Source organism: Ylistrum balloti, unplaced genomic scaffold (genome assembly GCF_031769215.1).
Source record: "Ylistrum balloti isolate Yb309-2 unplaced genomic scaffold, AGI_CSIRO_Ybal_v1 Utg370590, whole genome shotgun sequence".
In the NCBI taxonomy this organism is placed as follows: Eukaryota; Metazoa; Mollusca; class Bivalvia; order Pectinida; family Pectinidae; genus Ylistrum; species Ylistrum balloti.
Window position 1 is genome coordinate 1,259,726 of NW_026782366.1, and position 23,237 is coordinate 1,282,962.

Genomic DNA, 23,237 nt, shown 5'->3' on the forward strand with positions numbered 1-23,237 from the left:
TGCAATCTACAGTTCGCGTAGCGTCGTCAACTGCATGCGCCCATATGGTAATGTCAGAATTTCTTGCAGTTTTTATATTAAAATTGTACATACCTTTTATGGTTTGCAATCTGTACGAAGGATACAAACTCAATATATGCTTTTAGAGCAACTACGGTAGCAGTTGCTGCTTGGTTTATATGATTCCATTGAGTTGCAATCGATTTATGAATACATATATATGGCGTTAAACACCACGTTCTTTGATTTTTATTCTTTATTTGAATTAACTCATATGTCTGATCAACATAACTATTCCATGCAAATGCTGACAGATAACATTGCAGTTCTTCATAACACATCTGTAAACATTTAATCTTGAATATGTTGTTGAACATTTCAAATCAATCAATCGAAATGTAGGATCCTATTTCATTTCTCTAAAATTTTAATCTTTAAGTTATCGTTTATCGCAAATATGTAAGTCTAGTTGGTTACCTGCACTGAAAACACATTTTGGAGCTCTACGCTATCTAGAATTTCTAACAAGTAAATAATCACGACTAACAGCCAAAACAAATTTGTTAAGGGCTCTCCTACTCATCATTTTAACATATATGTTTTAGACATAATTTGATAAACTCGGAAAATGTTCTTTAGGCATAATGAAGATTGGTCTAATTATTTTCTTTAATTAATATATATCGTTAATATTTGAAACAGAAATTATCACAGTTATATTATATCAGCATAGTAAAAACCGACATATGAACATGATATTTGAAAATATTCGATGTTGTTTTAGACAAACATACAAAGGTCAATGTACACATATCTGTTAATTAACATGATAATGAGACACACGCCGACGGTTTCTTTCCAAATCACACAAGCATATAACATACATATACTTGGAACTGGTTGCAACATGTTACAAGACGAGAATTCATTAAAAAGTGTAACATGTCTCTGTTTAATATGTATGTATGATTGGACGAGGGAAATAACAAGGTTCCATGTAATGAATGACGCAAACAAACTTCTGAAATCAGACATAACCATACATTTTGTTAAATGATGTCCTGTTGTAAGGACACCTTAGTTATCATCACTTCAGCTGTATTTTGTACTTCATATGACATCAAAACCAGATGAAATCTGTTTATGTTTTGACTTTGCATTGCGAGGGTAAATATGTCAGCAACTGAGTTATAGTTATTCAATGGTTTCAACGCAAATCCAGTTGATTTTAAAACAATAAGTATACTATCTTTATCAATCTATCACAGTATTGGTGAAGACGTCAGACATCCTTCGCTTCAGTCAGGTCAAATACTGCTTGTATTGTCAAGCAAAGTTGAGTTTGAAGTGGAGTTAGCCGCTAACGTTGTCGTGGTTACAGGTGCTTCTGTTGGTACTCCGAGGTTGTTGGCATCTCTTACTGTAAAATAAATAAATAAAAATAAGATAAAAGAACACAATAGTCGTTGTCGCAAAAGCAAAACATTCATCGCCCTTTGTTTCTCTTGTAGAATTAAGAAACACTAATTGGCCAACGTGTGAGAGTGTATTTGTTTGTAAGGAATTTGGAAGAATTCAATGGCTACCTCAACCGTTCACCTAGGCCTTGGACAACGTTCGCGAAATTAAGTAAGATTATTCGTTCAATATAAAAATTGACATTGACGTGAAATTCAGGAATGATGACTCCTATCGTTATGAATATATATCTGCAGGTATTCACAATGGCCATCATTATGTATTTCAGATATTGAATTTTGGTTCCTCATACCATTTTATACATTTATTGCCCCTTCGAAAATGTTCTTATTTAACAATAGTCGTTATCATTGCATATGAATGCACGGAGCTGCTCGTCAATGTCACTTTGACAATTAGATAAAAATGATAAGCAGAAAAACAATATCGTGTCTGTACGACACTTGATGTTATGATATCACTGCGTACGTATGAACCAACCTATGACATTGATCGAAAAAAGAACATCAAATGCATATCTTGAACACACTCTCATACAACGTGATCAATATGCCCTACACATTCTTTCCTGGCGTTATAAATGTGGAACTCTCTCTCTCTCTCTCTCTCTCTCTCTCTCTCTCTCTCTCTCTCTCTCTCTCTCTCTCTCTCTCTCTGTCTGTCTGTCTGTCTGTCTGTCTGTCTGTCTCTCTCTGTAAAAACTGGGTTTTCCATTTTCCATTCTTTTAGACAACCAAGTTAAATATTCCAATTCCACTGTTTAGGGGACAACCATTCCATGTTTAATGCCTATCTGAACAATAGCATGATTATATTGCCATTGTCTGGCTATAAAACGTCTGTCAAATCTTTCCTCTTGTCACACACACTATTGTATTCCACTTATTCAATGATCTCACATCCAACATCGGTGTTCGAACAGCAAATGCTTCACGCCAAAGTAAGGTATTAACCTAAAATACAATCTTCTCATTAGAGAACTTAACATTACTTACTACTATTGACAAATATTGATTTTAACTGGGTTTTTTTATCATTCTTGTACTTTTTAATGGGTCTCAATGTAACTCTTTTTTGATATTTTGCCACTTTTATTTAATCTTAGTTTGATCTAGGTTATCGTGTTATTCTTTTTGTTGTTGCTGCTGTGTCTGTAAGGTAACCTAGCTTTAACCAATTAAATACACCCACTGTAAACTATTCTACAGCTTTAAATCTAGGGGTTGCAGTACTTAGCTTACCATAAAACAGATATAAATAATCTGTGTTTTAGCCAGTAATTGAAGCACATGTATGTCCTGTATTGTCGACGATAGCCCAAACCCACGCAAAAATGACAAAATTTCGGCATAAAATATTAATCATGGACCACAGACAACAAAAAATATGTACATGAAAATAGGTGAAGGTGAGCTTGTAGAATAAGTTTCTTCTATATCATCGACGTCAAATTCCATGTGGGACTTAGAAACGTCAAGATAAAAAATAAGTGAGATAACAGTGTAACATTCGAGTATCGATCACATTTAACATTTATGATTAACATTCACATTCTTGTCTTCTTTAGAGGAGCGTTTTGATATTAACAAGAAAAACTCTAAAACAGAACGTTACGTTATGGCAGTAACAACTAAACACACTCAAACGCATTATGACATTTATCACAACATATACTGTGTAAGGTAGTGTAGTGTATAGGCGTCATCTAACATAATCATAATAGGCTGAATTGGAATCCAGCCTTTCTTTAAGGCAAATGCGTGAGTAAAAAGATCTTTTGTAATCATTACTTTGTAATTTTGTCCAAAGGCCTATTCTTTGCAATCATGAATGTTTCCTTACAGATGGTAGCAATTTGTAGAGCTTGCCATTTACCTATAAGCCATATAGAATCAAAAACAGACAAACTAGATTCTGTTATCGATTTGCCTCACTTTACATGCTTACCAGCGGCTGGCGAATAGCACCTTAATTGGTTGTCTGTCTTTTTCCTTTGGCAGTATCGTTAAAATTGGAATGTGATAGCCAAGTGTCATTTTTATTGGTGATGTAAAGGTATCGCAATGTTTTACATTACCGACTGGCAAATAAGATATTTGTAGGTTCTTGTTTGCATCGTGTATAAGGTATTAAAACCATTTTATTGATATTTTAAAGTGGTATGGCATGTATGGATAATGGAATCAATATTTTAAAAAGTAAAATAATTACATGTTATATTAATTATGAACACTCGAGTGCTGAGGAAGATCAATTAAGGTTTTACATCAAATGTATTGAAGAAATGAAGGTGGGTATTAAAAACCCGTAAATTAACCAAACCGGCGCAAATGCGAAATACCAGCCCATGAAACGGAACTATCATACCGTAGATACAACAAATTGTCGTGGGGTTATTCATTCATATTTTATATCTTTATTATACACGAAGATGCTCTTTGGTTTTTATCCATATATACTTTTCTACTGTAACTATAGTCGGAAGATGGCCTGTGTTTTATCTTTTTAATATTTTATCCATAAATCTAACACAATGTTGACGGATCGTCCGTTCTTTATGTTTATGAAATATTATATTACCAATATCTATTTGGTATAACGAATGTCGATAGGTTGTTCTGTTCACATCGTTTTCATGAATATTTGATATGTACATTTTCAACACATCTGACGCAATAGTTTGATCGTAGCTTTATTCTCATATTGATAGACCGTTCCATAACAGTAACGTCATGCCGGAGGTTTGTCGATAAATGGTGCTAGTTATATATAGCTTATGAACTAAAATCATATATTGCAGACTTTACAATGTTCTTTACAACGTGGGTTAAGATTGTTTGAATATACAATTAGTCTAACACAATTATATTTGGTCATTTTCTTATGTAGTTTAATTGCTAGTCTTCTTTACATGATTTGTAAAAAAAAAATGTTTTCAGGTTGAAAAAAAATCATATTTGTTTCTTACGTCACGAAGTAACCGTGTAACACTTAAATTGAGAACATCTCAAGGAAGACATTCACAATACGTTCGTTTGTAAATCAAAATATCATGCACTAACTGCTATGTGTACGTATGATGGACTGTGATCAAACGAGCATTTTGATACATTTCATTTTAAAGGATATGAAATCGGTGTGAGATAAAAAAAGAACATAACGTGAAAAGTACATGGGTCGAGGTACAATACTTACCGAGATCATCGATGTGATCCGACATTATCAGTGAGATCATGACCAGGAGAACACTGACAGTGAACATAACACTAGATACAATCATAACAGCGCGGGCAATAAACTTTTGTCTTTTTGTCTTAGCTTCTACATGGATGTGTAGATTAGCCGCATGTTGTCGATGTAAGAGAATATCACTGAAGAGAGTCTGTGCCACCACAGGATCTATGTAATAGACATCCTGGTGGTAATTATCATAGGAACCATCAGTAATAATTTCTATATCATCCTCGGTCATCGATACACCTTGCCAGTGTAGGTGATCACACTGTCCATGGTCATGAGTGTGATCCTGCTCCACTAGCATAGCACCCTGAGCAGACCACGCCTGCTCGGATAGACATTCCATTTCGGATGTTTCCGACCACTCTTCGTTTCCTTCAAGTACTAGGGCAGTGTCCTGTCGTGACAATTCGGAAGATTCGTCAGTGTATTTTTCAGACATTGTTGCCTGGCTGCACGTGCATTGGCATTCACCCTGACACTCGCCTTCCGAGAGGAGCTCGATTGTCTGGCTCATTCTTATATTAGTACGAAATACGTCGATCTGTAAAACTCTTGTTCTATGCCATGATTGCAAAAGGTGAATGTAATCTAATAAACGTTTCCCTTGTGTGCAGAACAAAGTATCAGGTTTGTATGATTAAAAAGTACTTACACTCAATTTTTCAACTCCTTTATTCATTTTGTGCAGGTATTTTGGCTGAGATATTGGCAAAAAATAACCGATTCCCAGATTCCTTGAAAGGAAATATCGATTATTATTGCACACACGATGAATCCATTGGGTTGTATCCAGCAATTCAGTGGGTATACCTTTCCTAATGCAATTCGATCTGCAGTATGTAATTACCCAACTGTTGGAAAATTACTTCACACATATCATTGTTCCTATTAACATTTAAACAGGAGTACATGTCATCTAGGAACGGTGCTATTTAATTATAAAGATTTTGGTAAAAGCACTTTCTCATTAGTAGATAGCTTTGTCTTTGGGATATCCGTACTAGCAGCAAGTAAACTGGCCATCAGGCGATATGTTTTTCACCATCATCATATATGTGTAGTCACGACTGGCTGTTATTTATTTGCCCCCACATCAGTTGCTCAATGATGAGTAAGTATAACTGATACAATACAGTGTATCACGCTTTTATATCAGCAACAGAACACCAGAATCTACTGATTAGTAAAACTGCTACTGTAAAACGCAAGCGTGGGATTGTTGATGTATAGTCTTAATGAAATGGTCTTTTAAGGATCTGTTATACCGAGTGAACAATTTTAACATCCATGTTGTACATTTGTCTGATGTTGTATATTGTGTGACAAAAATAACATCAGTGTTATGCAATTATAATACACCATAAGAGAAATGGCTTGATGATTGCCGTTTTAGTGTCTATATTGACCACATTTGATGGACAGTGTTTCCAGCCCTTATCTAGTGAATTGTCTTTAGATGTGACATCAGTAGGCGTCTGATATGATTGTATGAAAGAATTTATCCTGACTATCCCATCCAAGGCAATGTCTACAAAAGAAACAAAAAGATATGGATTAAGGCATATAAATCAAAATCAATACATCATTCTATGAAACAATATGGTTGTTAAAATACAAGGTTACTCGAACAACAGGTTTCTAAAGCACGCAGTACAAAGTGACGCATAATTATGTTGCATATCGTATTGTAAAGATTGAATGTTAAGTACTTTCCTGGATTTAGAAGCTTGTTTCACGTCTTGTCAGATAAGCGGCGATAGTTCATATTTGAAAACAATGCATCTTTGTTGGGTTATTTGCATAGAATTTATAATTTTGCTCTTAAATGTGAATATGGATATAGATCAATATACCTATATGCCGATATCGTCATATATATAGTCCTTTTGTCTTGAATGTTGGTTATATAATGTATCTCATAACCATCCAGTAACTCGAAAAGTCGCATATGTTTTAAATGGGTATCCGTTTTTTTGACAGATTTAATTAATTTTTTTACATTGATTTATATCAGTCAAATGTGGGAAAAGGTGATACACAGTTTTCAGAGTAATTTACGGTATGTATGATGTATGTTTGTGTTGACTGAAAAGGCCTTTTGGGATCAGAGAAAGATGTCTGGGAAGCAGGAAAATGTGTGTCGATCGCAAAATTTCGACATGTATATTAATTTTTTTTATACCAATTTAACGATTATCTGAAAACATATTCTGGTTAATAACGAAAATTTGATGGTTCATGACACACTCAGAAGATAGGAGGTATAAAAAGCTTGTCTCTAGTTAAGTTCTTCTGTTTATTAATCTGTACGACATACATGTCGCAAGATTTTCCTATATAACATGAGATACGATAATGTTTACACAATAATGCTGTGTTACGATCTTCAGTGCATACACGTATTAGAGTTTGGTGATATTCAATCAAAAGGTCAAAGGTCACACATTGGCGCTTTTTGGAGGTAAAATACGTAAATAACAACCTTTGTACCACAAACTTTTGAAAACATTAATCTCAACACTGTAACTCACTTGATTTGATTACTAATTGACAGGCCAATTTCAGTGGTGTACGTGTCGTGCTTTTTTTGATGTGTTCCGTTTTCTTGAACATTGACGATAAATCAATAACTATTGATAAAATGTTGGCAAATTTTGCATTTCTACATTTATCTTAGCACACAAGCTGACAAAAACAGCATTATCTATATTCGTCACGACATCTTTGATACAACGTCAAACAAAATAGAATAAGACCACGTGTTCCGGAAGGGAAAGTGCATAAAGAAATAGAATCGTACAATTTCCTCATAATTTCATCAACCCGATCTCTCTTAAACATGGATCGTGAGTTTGTTAGTGAGTTGCAGACATCTCATACGAAAATCATGATATTGTGAATCAACCCTGGAATATCGAATATCTAATAAGCTGCGACATGTAATTTGCAGGAATATTGCTAAAATCATGTAAAATGTTAAGAACAATTTACAGAACATGTTTGCAACATAACAGGATTTGTTTACTTCAAAGACTTCTGTTGCTTGCACAAGTTTTGGAACCTGTAGATATGGAGGTTTGCCAGCAAGCATGTATTTTCTACCTAACCGTGCATTTAGGAATATTCATCTTTTCCCGGAGCCTAATACGTTTTCACTCCATAAATTATACGAATCGTTGATTGCGTTATGTATCTTTTTGTCATCTTTAAAGTTCAATGCAACAAATCATTAATAATAGACGTAGAGTATATGATGTTATGTTGAAGCAGATTGTAACATGTATATATCTGATTGATCTTTAAACCATCCATCCAGTGAATCCATCCTGTGCGTATCAACACACCTGATCGCTAACCTATCGAAAAGGCATAATGGTATATGTTCAAAGCCATGACTTGCATGAGCAAGGGTCTCCTTGAACACTGATGCATTATTCATAGCAGCTTGTTTTCCTGTTATCGGGGAAATTTGCTATTAAATAGATAAGTTTCTATTTCATATCCTTAGAAGATCAACAATTTATCAATATTTTGTTTTCATTTGAATTTTATACGTATATCCTATGTTTGGTCAAACCTGATGTTCTACAACAAGAGCAACAACTTGTGAGAGTTATATAGAGAAATAACATGGTATTCCCTTTATGTTATTTACAGTAAAATAGGGCTGGCAGATTAAGCTGTATTATTGATCGCTTGGGGTAATTGTTCTGGTCACTGCCAATATCTAATTTATGATTACAACTCATGTCGATATAAATCCTGGGTAACATCATACATCAGGACGAGTTGGTTTTTCAATTTAATCTGGTTATATAGTCAACATCCTGTTTGATGTTGAAGTCAACATTTAGTGGTACTATAGATGCAATATGATTTAATCCTATATTATGCAGTTTCGCGGCGGGAGATATGGATATCACTTTAGAAGATTGAATGCTATCCTATCTATTTTATGTTGAGTTTGATTTGAGACTAATCAATATTTTGAATAACGGTGATGTATAGTCCAGGTTGGTAAAACTGAAGTTCTTATATCACAAATATAGTAATATAATATGCGTTGGTGGTTTCTAGGACATGAGTTTTACAGAAATAAGTTATTTTATTCCATGTGTACTAATAAGGACCTCTTGACTTCAGGTGAGGATGTAAATAAATGGCAACATACATCAGTTGATTACACACCATGCATGTACATTGTATGTGTGTGAACTTGAATCTCAAACTAGAGTACTTAGATATAAATTAGAGGGATAACAGATTGAGTAACATTTAACTAGGAGTTTATTCCTGTTTGGTCGAATATTAAAAGGCTTCAAGACAAATACCAACATGGCAACATAATCAAATAACTCAAATGCCATACAACTAGGGAAAATATGAACAAAAGAAATATTTACACTATGGCTCCTACAAAAGTCCAAGGAGAATACGACCAGGTATTCCGTAAGTGTAAGTGTTTTCGGCTTCGCCGACGACACCCGCCATGTAAACCTTGGCCAATCCAAGTAAGTAATGTTACGTTCTCAAATGAGAACAAGGTATGGTATACAAGAATGGAACCAGAGGGCAAACTAACGAGCATCAAAAACGTCCAGCTTCATATCACACAACGGAACCAACAGTTAAACTAACGAGCATCAAAAACGTCCAGCTTCATATCACACAACGGAACCAACAGTTAAACTAACGAGCATCAAAACGTCCAGCTTCATATCACTCAACGGAACCAACAGTTAAACTAACGAGCATCAAAAACGTCCAGCTTCATATCACACAACGGAACCAACAGTTAAACTAACGAGCATCAAAAACGTCCAGCTTCATATCACTCAACGGAACCAACAGTTAAACTAACGAGCATCAAAAACGTCCAGCTTCATATCACACAACGGAACCAACAGTTAAACTAACGAGCATCAAAAACGTCCAGCTTCATATCACACAACGGAACCAACAGTTAAACTAACGAGCATCAAAACGTCCAGCTTCATATCACTCAACGGAACCAACAGTTAAACTAACGAGCATCAAAAACGTCCAGCTTCATATCACACAACGGAACCAACAGTTAAACTAACGAGCATCAAAAACGTCCAGCTTCATATCACTCAAAAAATATTTCTCAATGAGATCACTATGGCGATCGCGAAAGACGAACAGATGGAAATAGTTCTTGGACGATTTCAAAATAAGGATTGATCTAAATAGAGCATTTAAGTGACACAGTTATCATTGTTATAGAAATACAACCAGTTATTCAATATACATATGGTTATTTGAGTATACTGTTATTAAATCGGTATTTTGAAGACCGAATTCAACCTGCTTATTACATTTTAATCATAAATGACAAATGTTATACACAATAAATATTTAGAAAATATGTACTTGTTATTATTAGGAAGTTATAATCAAATACTACGTATGCTTATAAAAACTTGATAATCCAACAAAAATATATCATTTTGCTTTATGAACATTTTGAAAACAAATATATATTTTTATCAACAGAACCGAAAGTATTACACATATGCGTACGTACAACGGTACAAAAATCCAACCGCCTCCATACAGAGTATATCGCCTATATGTGGAGCGCATAACTACGTGACTAACGACATATCCAAACTGCAGTACGTTATAACGGAATAACATCTACTTTTTACTACTTCTGATTATAGAAACACAATTTACATTGTGATACATATTTTTCTTGTTGAATTATAACATCGACGTAGGCTTTTGTTATACTTCGTAGCACATTGCCACTATGCCATCGTGATGTGGATGTAGCTTATCCTCATACTTTGAATCATATTTTTGTAAAACTGTGCTGCATTATAACAACGACTAACTAGTAGTATAAACACGCCTCATTGAAAAGGATGCTCTGGTCTTTAACTGAAGAACTGAACCAACTTTGTTTGCGATTGTTTATTTCTAAATTTCTAAAAACTATTATCTGACAACAGCATGGAAAATATCGAGTCCAAGAAATGAAAACAACTCTGTTTGTTTTGTTATATCAGATGGCGTCAACTAAAATGTTCACAATAACTGATGTAATTACCATTGAAGCATGCAGAGTAAACAGGTCTTTGATATGATCGGCTATTGATTTATCGCGTCCTATTAAATACAACTGATGTTGACATCACCCTATTCTTTCCATACTCCATAACATCTCCCATCACGCAATGAGTCCTTCAACGCCCACATCACAGGTAACATTGTTCTACTCTCTAACACAACTTACACATGTTTGAAAGAGCATGAAACATTCAGTAAGTGTACATTTTATTACGCTAATGTTTATACATTGATTAAATATTTATAGATGCTAACCGTGTGTTCCTATCTAATGTTTTACTTTTTATGCAAGAGAAAACAAATTTCAGAAAAAAGGGATAGGCAATGCTAACGATAAATGACCACGAAACGGAAATAAAAATCAACAAGTGACATTTATCATTTTGATTTATGAAATCTTTTTATTTTTATTTCTGACGAAAATCGTGTAAATCAGAAAACACTTCAACAACTTTGAAAATCATTTACATACGATCAAAGGTTTATCGTCTCCCATTTAACCTTATATATATGATCAAATGTTTATCGTCTCCCATTTAACCTTATATATATGATCAAAGGTTTATCGTCTCCCATTTAACCTTATATATTGGTATCAGGTTGGTTACATATTCAATCAATTTATTTCTTACCGAGTGTAGCAAGGAAATTGTGTTCTAAAAAGCTTTATATTTCCTGGGAAGATACATTATTTCATGTCAAGAAATCAATGGATTTTTCTCAATAAGTTCAATATCATTACCTGATAAAAATTGTGGTTATGTTACCAGATAAGAAATTATACTTCCTAACAAGAAATGATACGCCGAGTTTAATTATTTCTGAACAGACTATTGATATAATTCCAAATACATTCTTCACATTAATGACATCTGAAAAAGAGCAAAAATAAGATCGGTGTTCCGGAAGGGTAAGCGTCGTCTGTTTCACTGACGGAAATCTTGATTAATCAAAGTAAGTCTGTATGTCGGTTACCAATATCTGCCACGAAAATCGTGATATGGAACAAGTCCTTGAATATCGAATCGAACAAAATAAATACTGGGTTGGGAATGCTTTTATAGTTAGCTTAAATGATGATTAAAACCCCGCAACTTATTTTACAGTGGAAGAATTGAGAATAATGTTATGATGACAAGTCAAAGTTAGTTCTATTAAAGTCTTCATTATTGAAACATTTTATTTCTAAATTCATATTTTAGCTTCAAAACGTTGCTGCATGGATCAATATTTTACACTCATGAGAATAATGGCCCTGATATTGATGACTAAATTACACCCAGCTTTTAATTATACAATTCATTAACTCGGAGACATTCATATCATTTATCTGAAAACACACACCAGGTAAGAATAACGACAAATTAGCAGTCATCCAAAGGAGATGAAAATCGTGAGACACCTATAGTCAGATAAATGTTGGGTAGTGTTATTTCGTATGGTAATGTCTCGTTGGTAAATACGGTAAGCAACATGAACTAGATTTGTAAATGAGAAATTTGAAATTACCGTAGCATTTTAGTGTTACATAAAGAATTGACGTGATTTTAATGTAATAATATGATATTAGTAAGGATTTGGCATGATGCCGTTTAAGGAGGAAATAAAAATTATCATTTCAGTCAATGCGAAATAATAAACCAACATAGCATTTCTTGGAGATCGGACTTCATTTGAAATCTGACCAATCAGGTGCTGCTCAAGGATGGCCATTTTTATAAATACGAAAACATAAGCTATATCACTATCCATAGAGTGATAACTTAAAACGATCATACTTATAAATCAAAGGTTAGTGAGTAGAGACAATAGTTCCATGGTAACAAATCAAAAGCCTTTCGAGGGCAGGAATTTAGGTCAAATAACATAAATAGTATGCTATGTGTCATATTACATGTAAATATCAAACTAATCGTAATTTACCAATGTTGAAATTGTAACATTGCGACCTCTCATATCATGACGTCACTAATTTTAAAATGAATAGTGAGGTTTTACAAGAAATTACTATAGATTGACCAATATTTACACAGAAGGAATCGTCGATGAAGCGGAATATGCCTACCCTTTGAGAACATCTGGTTTCTTAATCTCCAATCACATTTCAAGAGTCTTCGAGTATCTTTTATGTGCTTGTTTATTTTGTCCGTGGCTGTCAAGTTTGAGTTTGGATTAAAACTAGTTTGATTAAAAAATGTAAATGTCGGCATCTTGTCTTTTTTAACAAACGCTCGGATAAATAAACAACACATTATTATATTCTTTTCCATGATACGTTAAGGTCCTTATTTCATTTAATCTCCTTGTAAACGTGATTACATAGACATGTTTCTAAAAACTCTTTTATATTGAAATTTTGCGGAGAAGCCGCGGGTCGCTTCATGTAGCATAAAGAGATTTTACTCCTTTGCAATTAGGATTATATAAACAAACTCACATACCTAGGATCGATTTGCTCGACGACCGCAGGAATACTTGTTTCATACAATTCTATAACATGTGTTTGAGATGTTTATATTAGATAATTTCCGACTTGCTGCGAAAATAAATAAAAGAGTTAAAGAATGTTTACAGTATTCAGCAATATAAAAAAATCCTTTCTAGACTTATAGACTTCAGAGAGCTGTCGGCTTGAATCATGGCATATCATCCTGCTCTGAATCCATCGGGATTTTTATCAATGATATTATTTTACATCATACATCGTAAAACACGAAGATAGGCCTCGAATTAACGTGACCAAGCTTTCATTGTTAGATGTTGCTAGCTTCTGATATTGCTATAGTAATCAATCAATCCATTTTTAACTGAATCGATATGCCCTAATGCTTATCAATTAAAAAAACTCCCTTTAACTCGTTTATATATTCGCGAAACGATATCGAACTATAACAAACCCGACAAAATCCCTCAGCTTATGTCCCTTGCAGAGTAAGGGTGTTTTTCACTCGTCGTTGGCCATGGAACACATCGAAAACTGCTTTCTATCGGTCTATATTTTTGCATCGTCTGCCAGTTTCCTAGGACTTGTTTTCGTTTCTCAATTTCGAAACTTATATATATATATATATATACACATATCAGTTATCCAGTTTGGGCCAGCGTATGGATGGCATGGATACACCATATTACTTAGTATAATATAAATAAATGTAGGTCATACAAATCTGATCCGCTTCGATTTTATCGATCACTACTGATAAGTGTGTTATTCGTTTCTCTTACCAATTATTTGTTAATGATATATATTGAACAAAGTCTTCAAAATGATCGCCATAGCGGTAACTTATCATACCATAAACTAGTTACCTTTAGAATAGAATCAAACAAAATACACATCAAAAGAAAATTACATTACCATTTTGACATTATGTGTCTGTTCCTTGTACCGCTCCAATATCTCAAGAAGAATGATTTCGATGATCTGTTTTTTCTATAGCCGTGTCTTTTTCACACATAAACAAAGATGTAAATTGAGTGTTGAAAATGGCGCTGACAGGACACCGTACGAAGACTGTACAGTGGTGTGTGAATCTCTCGCCCCGTCTTCTACTATAAACTCACTACGTTTTACTACATCCCGCCATGGTGTGTAGTAGTAGCTGGATATTGACACATTGAGTGAACGACAGGTAATGATACAGTGTATTAGCTCCAGCAGCCGACAAAGGCACTATAACGATCTAGACTACCTCGCCTCATCCTCTGCGCGTCATCACTGGGGAGCGACCAGCTAGCTACAACCAGAGAATGCCGAATGGATCGGTGTAATGTCCTTCTGGTAAAAAGCTTTAAAGTAAAAATTAACAACCCAGCCTCTAGGACTAGTAATCAGTGGATGTATCGATGTGTCTCTCAAATGTAAGGGGAAAACGAGGTTAGAGTAGTTCCTGGTAATATCAATATATAGAAGGGTTGTGAACTGGGAACATCTGCAGTGTTAATGTTTTTGAACTGACAGATACAGATTCTAGGTTACCAACGCCGTAGACGTATTTCATAATTGAATCTAGTCCAAGAATAATGATAGCAATAGTTTCAATAACATCGTAACTGAAGGGCTGCAGAATAACCGAATGAAGACGTAATGGGTTTATTCGTAGAGAAAAAGGATATATTTGATATTGATGGCAGTGGTATTGACATTTAAAACATTGCACGTGATTTTCATACGACAATTTCTCATTTTTAGATCACTATTTCACAATCCAAACACAATTTTTCTGTGCCTCGTTACTCATCGGATATTTTTTTCTGGTCTGTATTGTTGTATTGATTGATATGGTATACATCGCCAGCAGTATTCTCATTTCAACACCCGATTATTTTCAAATATCAAAATACAGTGCTGTTTGTATGCAAGATATCTATAACTGTTCTCTGTCCACGCATTGGAATGTAAGAGATATTTCACTTTGTTTCCTGACAGTATAACAGCCTTTGCTGAGAGTTAAACAGCATTTGATCCAATGACAACTATTGTAACGTCATCTATCTCATTGTTTCTATACATATTCTAATATTCCTAAGAAAGTGGATATAATAATACGTTATTTTACGTATATTTGGAATATGTGCGTTATGGTCATTTTGCACATACTGATATCAGAAGTAAGTACTGTTTTTATACATGACCTTCGTTTGTAAAAAAAGCCATTCCTTAAAGATACTCGTTCCATCTCTAAATGTTCATACACATCACATTGTTGACCTATTACAGTTTTAACATATTGGAAAGAAAACAAATCAAACCAGATAGTGATATGTGTGGATGTCACGAACATTATTTGGCACTGCCATGGCTGATTCTAAACTGCGTTGAAAGGTGCTATTCACTTCTGTGTTTTAGTAGTATCAACAATGGCATACACAGCAACCCTATCAAATTGATATTGCTTGATTATCTCAATACAGTATAACCAACATACACAAATCTGATCAAAGCAACCTACACATCTACACTCCCGCAACAAAAAACAACATAAATGAAAGTAAATCAGCGTTAATTATGGAAAACTGGTTTTGGTTTACTAGAATTTATATCTTATTTCAAATGACAGGTCACTATACCTAAATTTGATATATAATATTGTTTCTGAATGCGTTGTTCGGTCTTAATAATTTGCGAACGATTGACTTGTTTTTAAAGTGAGGTATGTTTAACAACTGAACTTACAAGTGTATACAAATGTCTATTGTACTTACTTGTTAAGATGTAGTTTCTTATAGGAGTGTTTTATAACACTAACCTGACAATAAAGCGTGTCACTAAGGAATCGATAAAAATTAATCATTTATTTGTGGCAAATGTATAGGCTGTTTCTGTACTGACATAAGTGAACGACATTAATGCAAACCTTTCAATCGATAGCAAATTTTCCATATCACTGACAACCAAATACATTGTCACGGAGTCAGGCTAACTGTGACTTAATTTCATACTTGACTGCAGTTCTCTAAGTCAAACATTTAAATGCAAAAAAGGAATAAAATAAGATAAAGTTCTAGTTCGAATACATATATTATGTTGAACTAACTTTCTTTTTCTTGTCTCTGAAACTGATTCGCGATGGCTCATCCTCCCGAAATGGCAGCAATGATGATGCCATTTGACACAGTGTAATCTGCTTCACGAAATTAATCACTGCGAACTTCTTCTTCGAATATCGCGAATGTTAGAAATAGAAAGGCGTCTACATAAAGATAAAGGACATTAACGGACGGTATACGTTTATTCGTTCTTCCAACAACCTACAATCATGTCTTTGTGCTTTAAACAACATGTAACAAAAAACAATAAGAAAATTCCATCTTGTCAAAATAATTACAAACCAGTCAAATTCCGTTATACTATGCAAAATACCAACACAAGAGAGATGAATACGGAGACTCATGAAAATAGTACAAGGAGAGGTGTTCCGGAAGATTAAGCGTCTACTGCTTCATCAACGACACCAGTCATGTAAACCTTAATCAATCCAAATGAGAAATGTCACGTTCTCAAATGAGAACACGGTACACAACAACGGAACCAAAGGCAAATCAAACACGTTCTTCTTCACCGAAACATTTCCTCAAAATCTTCATCAACCTGCATCTTTTGAAACCCTGCATTACGAATTGATAGTCAGTTGACGTCTTCTTGCACGGAAATCATGATAGTGGGAACAGGCTCCTGAGTACCGAATTAATTGTAAACACCATATGCTGGGGATGCATTACTTTCCCCAAGCATTATTCATTTTGTAATTGATATAAAAATAAGACTTCCGGCATTGTTTGATTATTTTCACATTTCGAAATGAAAAGGAATACGAGTGATTTTTGTAATTGTTACATTGTACTTTGAGCTCATATACAAAGCCATTGTAATGCTGATGAGTTCATTAAGAAATAAGTATCAATTTGTAAATATGCGTCGGTTTCTTTGTCATTTTCGCGCTACAAATTACTTCCAGATTGTTCATGTCTAATGAGAACTCAGCAAAAATGACGGGAAAATACTGAGAAAATTACGAAATTGTAATCCGAACTCAAAATCGAAAAAAGGTGCTTTATGTATATGTATATTTTGTAAGTAAGTAACGTTATGTTAAGACTCAAGTGAGAACTACCAAACAGACGGACAGCATATCACACGAGCAACTTGTAAGTATTTCTCAATGGTGGCGATAATGAACTTTCCAATAGTCGTCATCAACCTCTCACAAACCCATGTGGTAAGATTGTAAGTCAGCTGCCGACAAATAAAGTATTAGTATGTATCCATGATTTGATCAAAGCTTTCGCGATCCTTAAAGTTTAATGTCTAAATTATGTCATTTTCTTTGTTTCCATTGATGTCGATTTAACATTGATTTTGTTTTCTGTTGGCCGTGTAGTTATATCTTGTTGTATCTTATTTACAAATTGCTTAAAGATGGAAGAGTAAAATACTTACGTATACCAAACATTGATTTATAAAGGTCTTGAATATCTAATGCAAGGAATTTGTACATTGGTACACATAAACAATGATACCTCTGTTTTCCCTAAGGGCTTATACTTATTCCCTGTTTACATCTCTGTTTGTTTTCCGGTCAGTTGCCATATTCCACTTCTGTGCGTGGCATTTGCAATATTCTGTTCAAAAATAAATCACTTCGAGATAGAGTTAAAAGAGAGATATACAAAACTGTTTAGGTGTAAACAAAACACCTTCCGCTACAAAGTAATTGTTGAAACAAACAGAGAACACCTGGTAGTATAATTGTTGTTATACGAGGCAGATGGGGAAGAGAAAACGCTTTGTTACATCCCTGTCTGATTTGCCGTGCGTCATTGCCGGCCTATCCAGCGATTACTTCAACATGTGGTGTACTTTACAAGTTATTTTAAACATTGGCATTGTCGTTTCCAGACTTACATTATGCTATTTCTATTTGTTATAAAATATTGACGCTCCGTACTTTTGTGATTGGAAGTAAGAACGCCCTGGCAATCAACATAACGTATGCGCTATCCTACAAAGGAACATAAGTACGTTAGGGTCGACCGGTAGAAGTTTTGTTATTCTAAAGCCAAAACTCTTTAATATTTCAATTTTAGAATAAACGTCTGAATAGATTTTCAGATGCTATACGTTGTAGTGTAATACATCAGATTTTTAATATACCTTAGTGGAAAATCATATGGGAAATTATTTCCTGATGTACAAGCATGTCTAGATTGAAATAAACATGAACGTATTTACAACAGGGCTGTTACCATCAGGGAAATCATTAACAAAATTTAAAAACTGCACGAACTTCGACAACATAATAATATTCAGATGTTTTTAGAATATAAGGTAATTTCTTCTTGCTAAATCAAACTATATCTATTGTCTGAAGAAGTGAGTTTTATTTCCCCAAAACATCGTTATTTTTTAACAGTTCATTTGATTGTATTGTGCTTTATTATCCCCTTGTAAACCACTTCGGAGTTAAAACGAGAGAAAACTTTTTCATTTTTTTTTTCAAACACCTGTTGCTAACGTAACTTGATATGTTTGAATGTAAATCACTTGAATATGAAATGTTCATAGATAACATCATCAGACAGTTCATCCTTTATATTGGTATTCTCTACTCGTTATGTCACTGCGCGATGTCATTACTCATTGTGTCTTACGCTGATCATATTTTCTTTTAACAAAACATAAATAATCTATTATCGACAATGTTATCTGTCAAGTTGGAAGATTCATTTTGACGGCGAACCCTCGTTGTTTTATATACAATACTGACTTCATAATGGTCATGCTCTAGAGAATTTGGATTGTATCTTTAAATCGCATATCTTTCTGGTGAGTATATGTACTTATTGTAATGGCATTATATAGATGTTCAAATTCCGACATTACAACAACATGACTACAGTCCGATTTGTTAACTGTAACAGGCATGGCTACATGAGAATGACGATGTGAGTCTCAATAACTTAGCAGCAAGATTTAGGTTGTGTACCTAAAAAAGATAACGGAATTTATAAGTTTTCGCATCCTCGATACTCTAGGGGTTACAATCACTGTCGCTCTCTACGCTCCTAGAATATGTCATGGTAAAAGTGAAGTTCTATGTGCAACACCTTGTGGACAAGACGAAACGACTAGTTTGGTCCGTGGATGTATATAAAACGAATTTCGCAGTCGCATAACTGTATATTTTTGTGGCATTGAAGCTGGATCTCGCTGGTTTGTAATCTTCAATAAGGATCATATCAGCCTGTGATTGGTCAGTGTTTTTCTCCTGGAACCAATCAACTTACTTCGCTTGTGCTTTCGACTTTGCCGTGACATGTTCCAGGGGTTCAGAGAGTGAAAGCGATCGTAACACCTGTAGTATCGAGGATGAAGTTTTCGATGACTACAGTGATGTATTATAGGTTAGGCATGCGTACTTTTGTAATTTTCAAATGCGTCTTAGTTTTGTACACACAATAACCAGAACCAATCAAGCATTTATATGAGCAAATATGATTTACAATATGATTCAAACACAATTAATCAAAGGTAATAGTATCCATGAAGTATGACAGACCTTCAACTTTACAAAATTTATTCAAATATGGAAACATCTGCAATGTAATTTAACACATTAGTCGTTCTCGAAGTGTATAAAATGAATTTGCATTTTGTTTCCAAATGTCGACATTTCGTTACACTTGGTCAGATCGATATAAAGGTGGTTTGGTTACAGTGGATGACGCGTTAATACTGATATACTTTGCTTCGTCACAGAATTGTATCTAAAACCAGAACTGATCTAGGATTATCAACACTTATTGGTAAAGGTAACTATAAATACTTACAGGTGGCAATATAAATATACGTGCCACAGAAAATGTGAATGGACAAGAATCGATTCATGGATTATAGATTACTGTCAAATTAGAGAGTGATTCTCCTTTTTCCATCATTTGATGTTAGATCATAAGAGCAACAGCTTATTGCTCTGCCACGAGTTTCCTCGTCAACGCTAACATCATGTTAACACTGTATTAACGGATGGTGAAGCTATGTTGTTAATGTGCTAACTATGGAGAAGTTATATCACACCGAGTGACTTTCTGTTAATATTTCTTTTTAAAGAAAACGTGTCATACTGGTTAATATCTTTTAAACCCCTGGTGTAGGCACGTGGCTTTTAAAAGCATAAAACACGACGAGAAGACCTCCGGAATAAATGACATTATAACACTTGTAACCAAAAGATCGTTTGGGGGGAAACGTAATGTTAATATTAACACCCATAAAAATTCAACTTTTCCTACCGCCGGAGCCTGGAGGCAACAGTCTAGAGAAAGCCAAACATGAAACTAGACTTAAATCAGCAATGGCATTTAAGCTTGAGTCCTAGATAAATTCAGTTAGAGGTGTTGTAGCAGCCTCTACTTGTCATACAATCATATGTCTAGATCTCGGTATCTACAAGGCTTTGTTTATCACACTTGGTCTGTAGGATTCCTACTCGGACGGAGCATATACGTTACTGGTACTTCTCTCTCTCTCTCTTTTCACCTTCCAAGTCCTTAACCAATGAGTCATATTCATTTTTTTTGTTTGATGCCTTTTCCCAGAGGAGGCTTTATACTCTGCACATCAGTTTTTATTTCAGTTTACTACCTTGCCAAGTTTGAGCTAAATGGGTTTGCATCCTGTCTGGTGGTTAATTGCAAATTTCAATTTACAAGCTAATTGTAGGCGATGTCTTTTCAAATACTCCTGATTTTTCTATGAAATACGTAACATGACGCATTAGTGTTCGGTTGTATTAATCAATCGTATAACGTATTTGTGATGTCATCCATTGTTCTTTTTTGTACTTCGAGCGGACATGTTACCTGTGACTCTATGCTACATGTGGCTGTCTTGTAAGTGTTTCAATTATTTGACGGTCGCTTTTAAGACATCTTAAGGTAACTCGAGATTGTTTAGTTTCATTATTGTCCTGATGTCGATAACAATGAAAAACAAGTCTGCTAGCAGACAGTCCTGTTTCAAAATAACAAGTTTAATTATTACTTCACATGTTCAAAACGAAAACATATTCAACGAATAAGTTAAACCCAATTTATTTCGAGAACAGAAAAGTGTGTAGAGTGGCAGCTGAAATAAAATTCGCCACGAAAACCATATGCATGTATCGCATTGCATTATCACATTAATCACATGATGCCATTTCCGTACATTCCAAGAAAGGGACATGCTGTCTGTATTCATGTGGAGCTCTCTAGTGTCTGTATTGGGAGGTTATTCATATTTTGACAAAACACTTTAACTATTTTGCAGATGACGGAGCTACTCCCCGATTTTAATTCAAATACACTTTGGTTCATGAAACATTTAGCACACGAATTGTATGCGTGGGTGGTGAAAGAGACATTTCCATTTTGGAGTATTATGTCAATATATAGTGCACACTTAATTAAAATATTCAAATGGCAGAAGCTCATATTTCTTTGAACATAACATCCTGCTCTATTGGTAATTCCATCTTTTCGCCAAGAGATTTCAATTAATTTAAGACCAACTTTCAAGTGAAGAAAAAACATTTTGCCATATTTTGACCACATCCAACCTTCTTGTTTCTTCGAAAATATTTTGTTGCAATTATAAAACGTCACTTAAACCCCGTTTGTATCATTCACATCCATTTGTTGAAAAAAAGTAGATTGGGAAAGAAGGAATGTCCTGCTTCTCTGTCGTCGGACAAATTAAATATACATTTACAGAAGTGAACTAAGCAGGCAAAATCATCTGTGCGCTTTACCATGTCAATGTAATTCATCACATATAACACAACTAAAGTTAAACACACTCCCAGCCATGTTGTTCCCTTTGGCTGTGTTATATGTAGTGAACAACATTGATTTAGTAGACCGCAAAGAGGTTGAGCAGGCGTAGAAGTTTCAAAAGTTTCAATGATAAAATGCACAATGATGGATTAAAGCTTATTGTCCGAGACAAAGTTAGTGAACTTTTTAAAATTAAAAAAAATGTATATTATTATTATTGTTATCGTTAAGAATGAATGGGTTCTATATCAATGTAAATGAGGTCCATGGTTTAAGTTAGAAATAAGCCTCAAACGAACTTCGATCTGTTCGCTTTCACACATATTGTACATTTTCGGTTTATCTTCAAATCTCATTAAACGTTATATGAAGGGCTTTTGTGTAAGCTTCGCAAATTGCTTTAAAGAAACTGTTTTAACAGTCCATGCGTTGCTTGTATCTCCACAGAGTAACTGATTACTTTCAAGTACTCTCCAGTACTCTCGAAAGCCTGTTGGTTTGCTAACCATCATTAGCACATAGCCGTTTTTGGAAGAAAAGACCGAAGACATTCAAGGGAATCCTTTCAAGGTCGTGCAAGTTGTCATTGGACATCGCGTAAGACAACTTTATTAGAGTCATTGGTACCACACCATTCGCGCAATGTAAGGGTCACATATAGACCTGCATCAGCATTCGATTCATTTTCTTTAGTTATTATGTCAGTCGTAACAACTGCCAGATAATCCAAAAATATTTCTGATCTTGGTGCACAGCTTAATTACTCCTTTTTAAATATATTCGGAGTATTTCCTCTTCATTATATTCGAAATGGCATATCTTGTGAAATATTCATAGTGTCACGTGTGTAACAGGAAATACTTACATATGAGTGAATATTTTCACTCGTCAATAGTAACTCGAATCCTGATATATCGATTCTTGTCTGCAATAACGTTAACTCTCTTTTGTTCTTTTTCCTATAGTGAGTACCATTTTGTCTTTTTATGCTAGCCTCATCCATATCCCGTTTTGCATAAAGTTATATCCATTAAATGGAAATTTTCTCTACTTCGTTTGGAAGGCATTTGCTTCCAGGAAGTACGTTGGCAGTTGTTGTCGTTTCA

General features: G+C 34.5%; 1 protein-coding gene across 1 annotated transcript; it reads right to left on the reverse strand.

The window, feature by feature from the left end:
* Positions 1-1,307: 1,307 nt before the first annotated feature.
* LOC132556808 (uncharacterized) lies at positions 1,308-5,233 on the reverse strand. Its single transcript, XM_060221253.1, has 2 exons — positions 4,675-5,233; positions 1,308-1,420 (listed from the first exon to the last, which is right to left on the reverse strand). The coding sequence occupies exons 1-2, from the start codon at positions 5,231-5,233 to the stop codon at positions 1,308-1,310; spliced, it is 672 nt and encodes a 223-aa protein (XP_060077236.1).
* Between the last annotated feature and the right edge of the window lie 18,004 nt (positions 5,234-23,237).

Bases quoted from the DNA above. Each gene is read 5' to 3' on its own strand.
- LOC132556808 (XM_060221253.1), bottom strand. From the start codon at position 5,233: ATGAGCCAGACAATCGAGCTCCTCTCGGAAGGCGAGTGTCAGGGTGAA. The intron at 1,421-4,674 runs GTAAGTATTGTA...TTTATTTTACAG, and splicing joins GGATCACATCGATGATCTCG to TAAGAGATGCCAACAACCTC.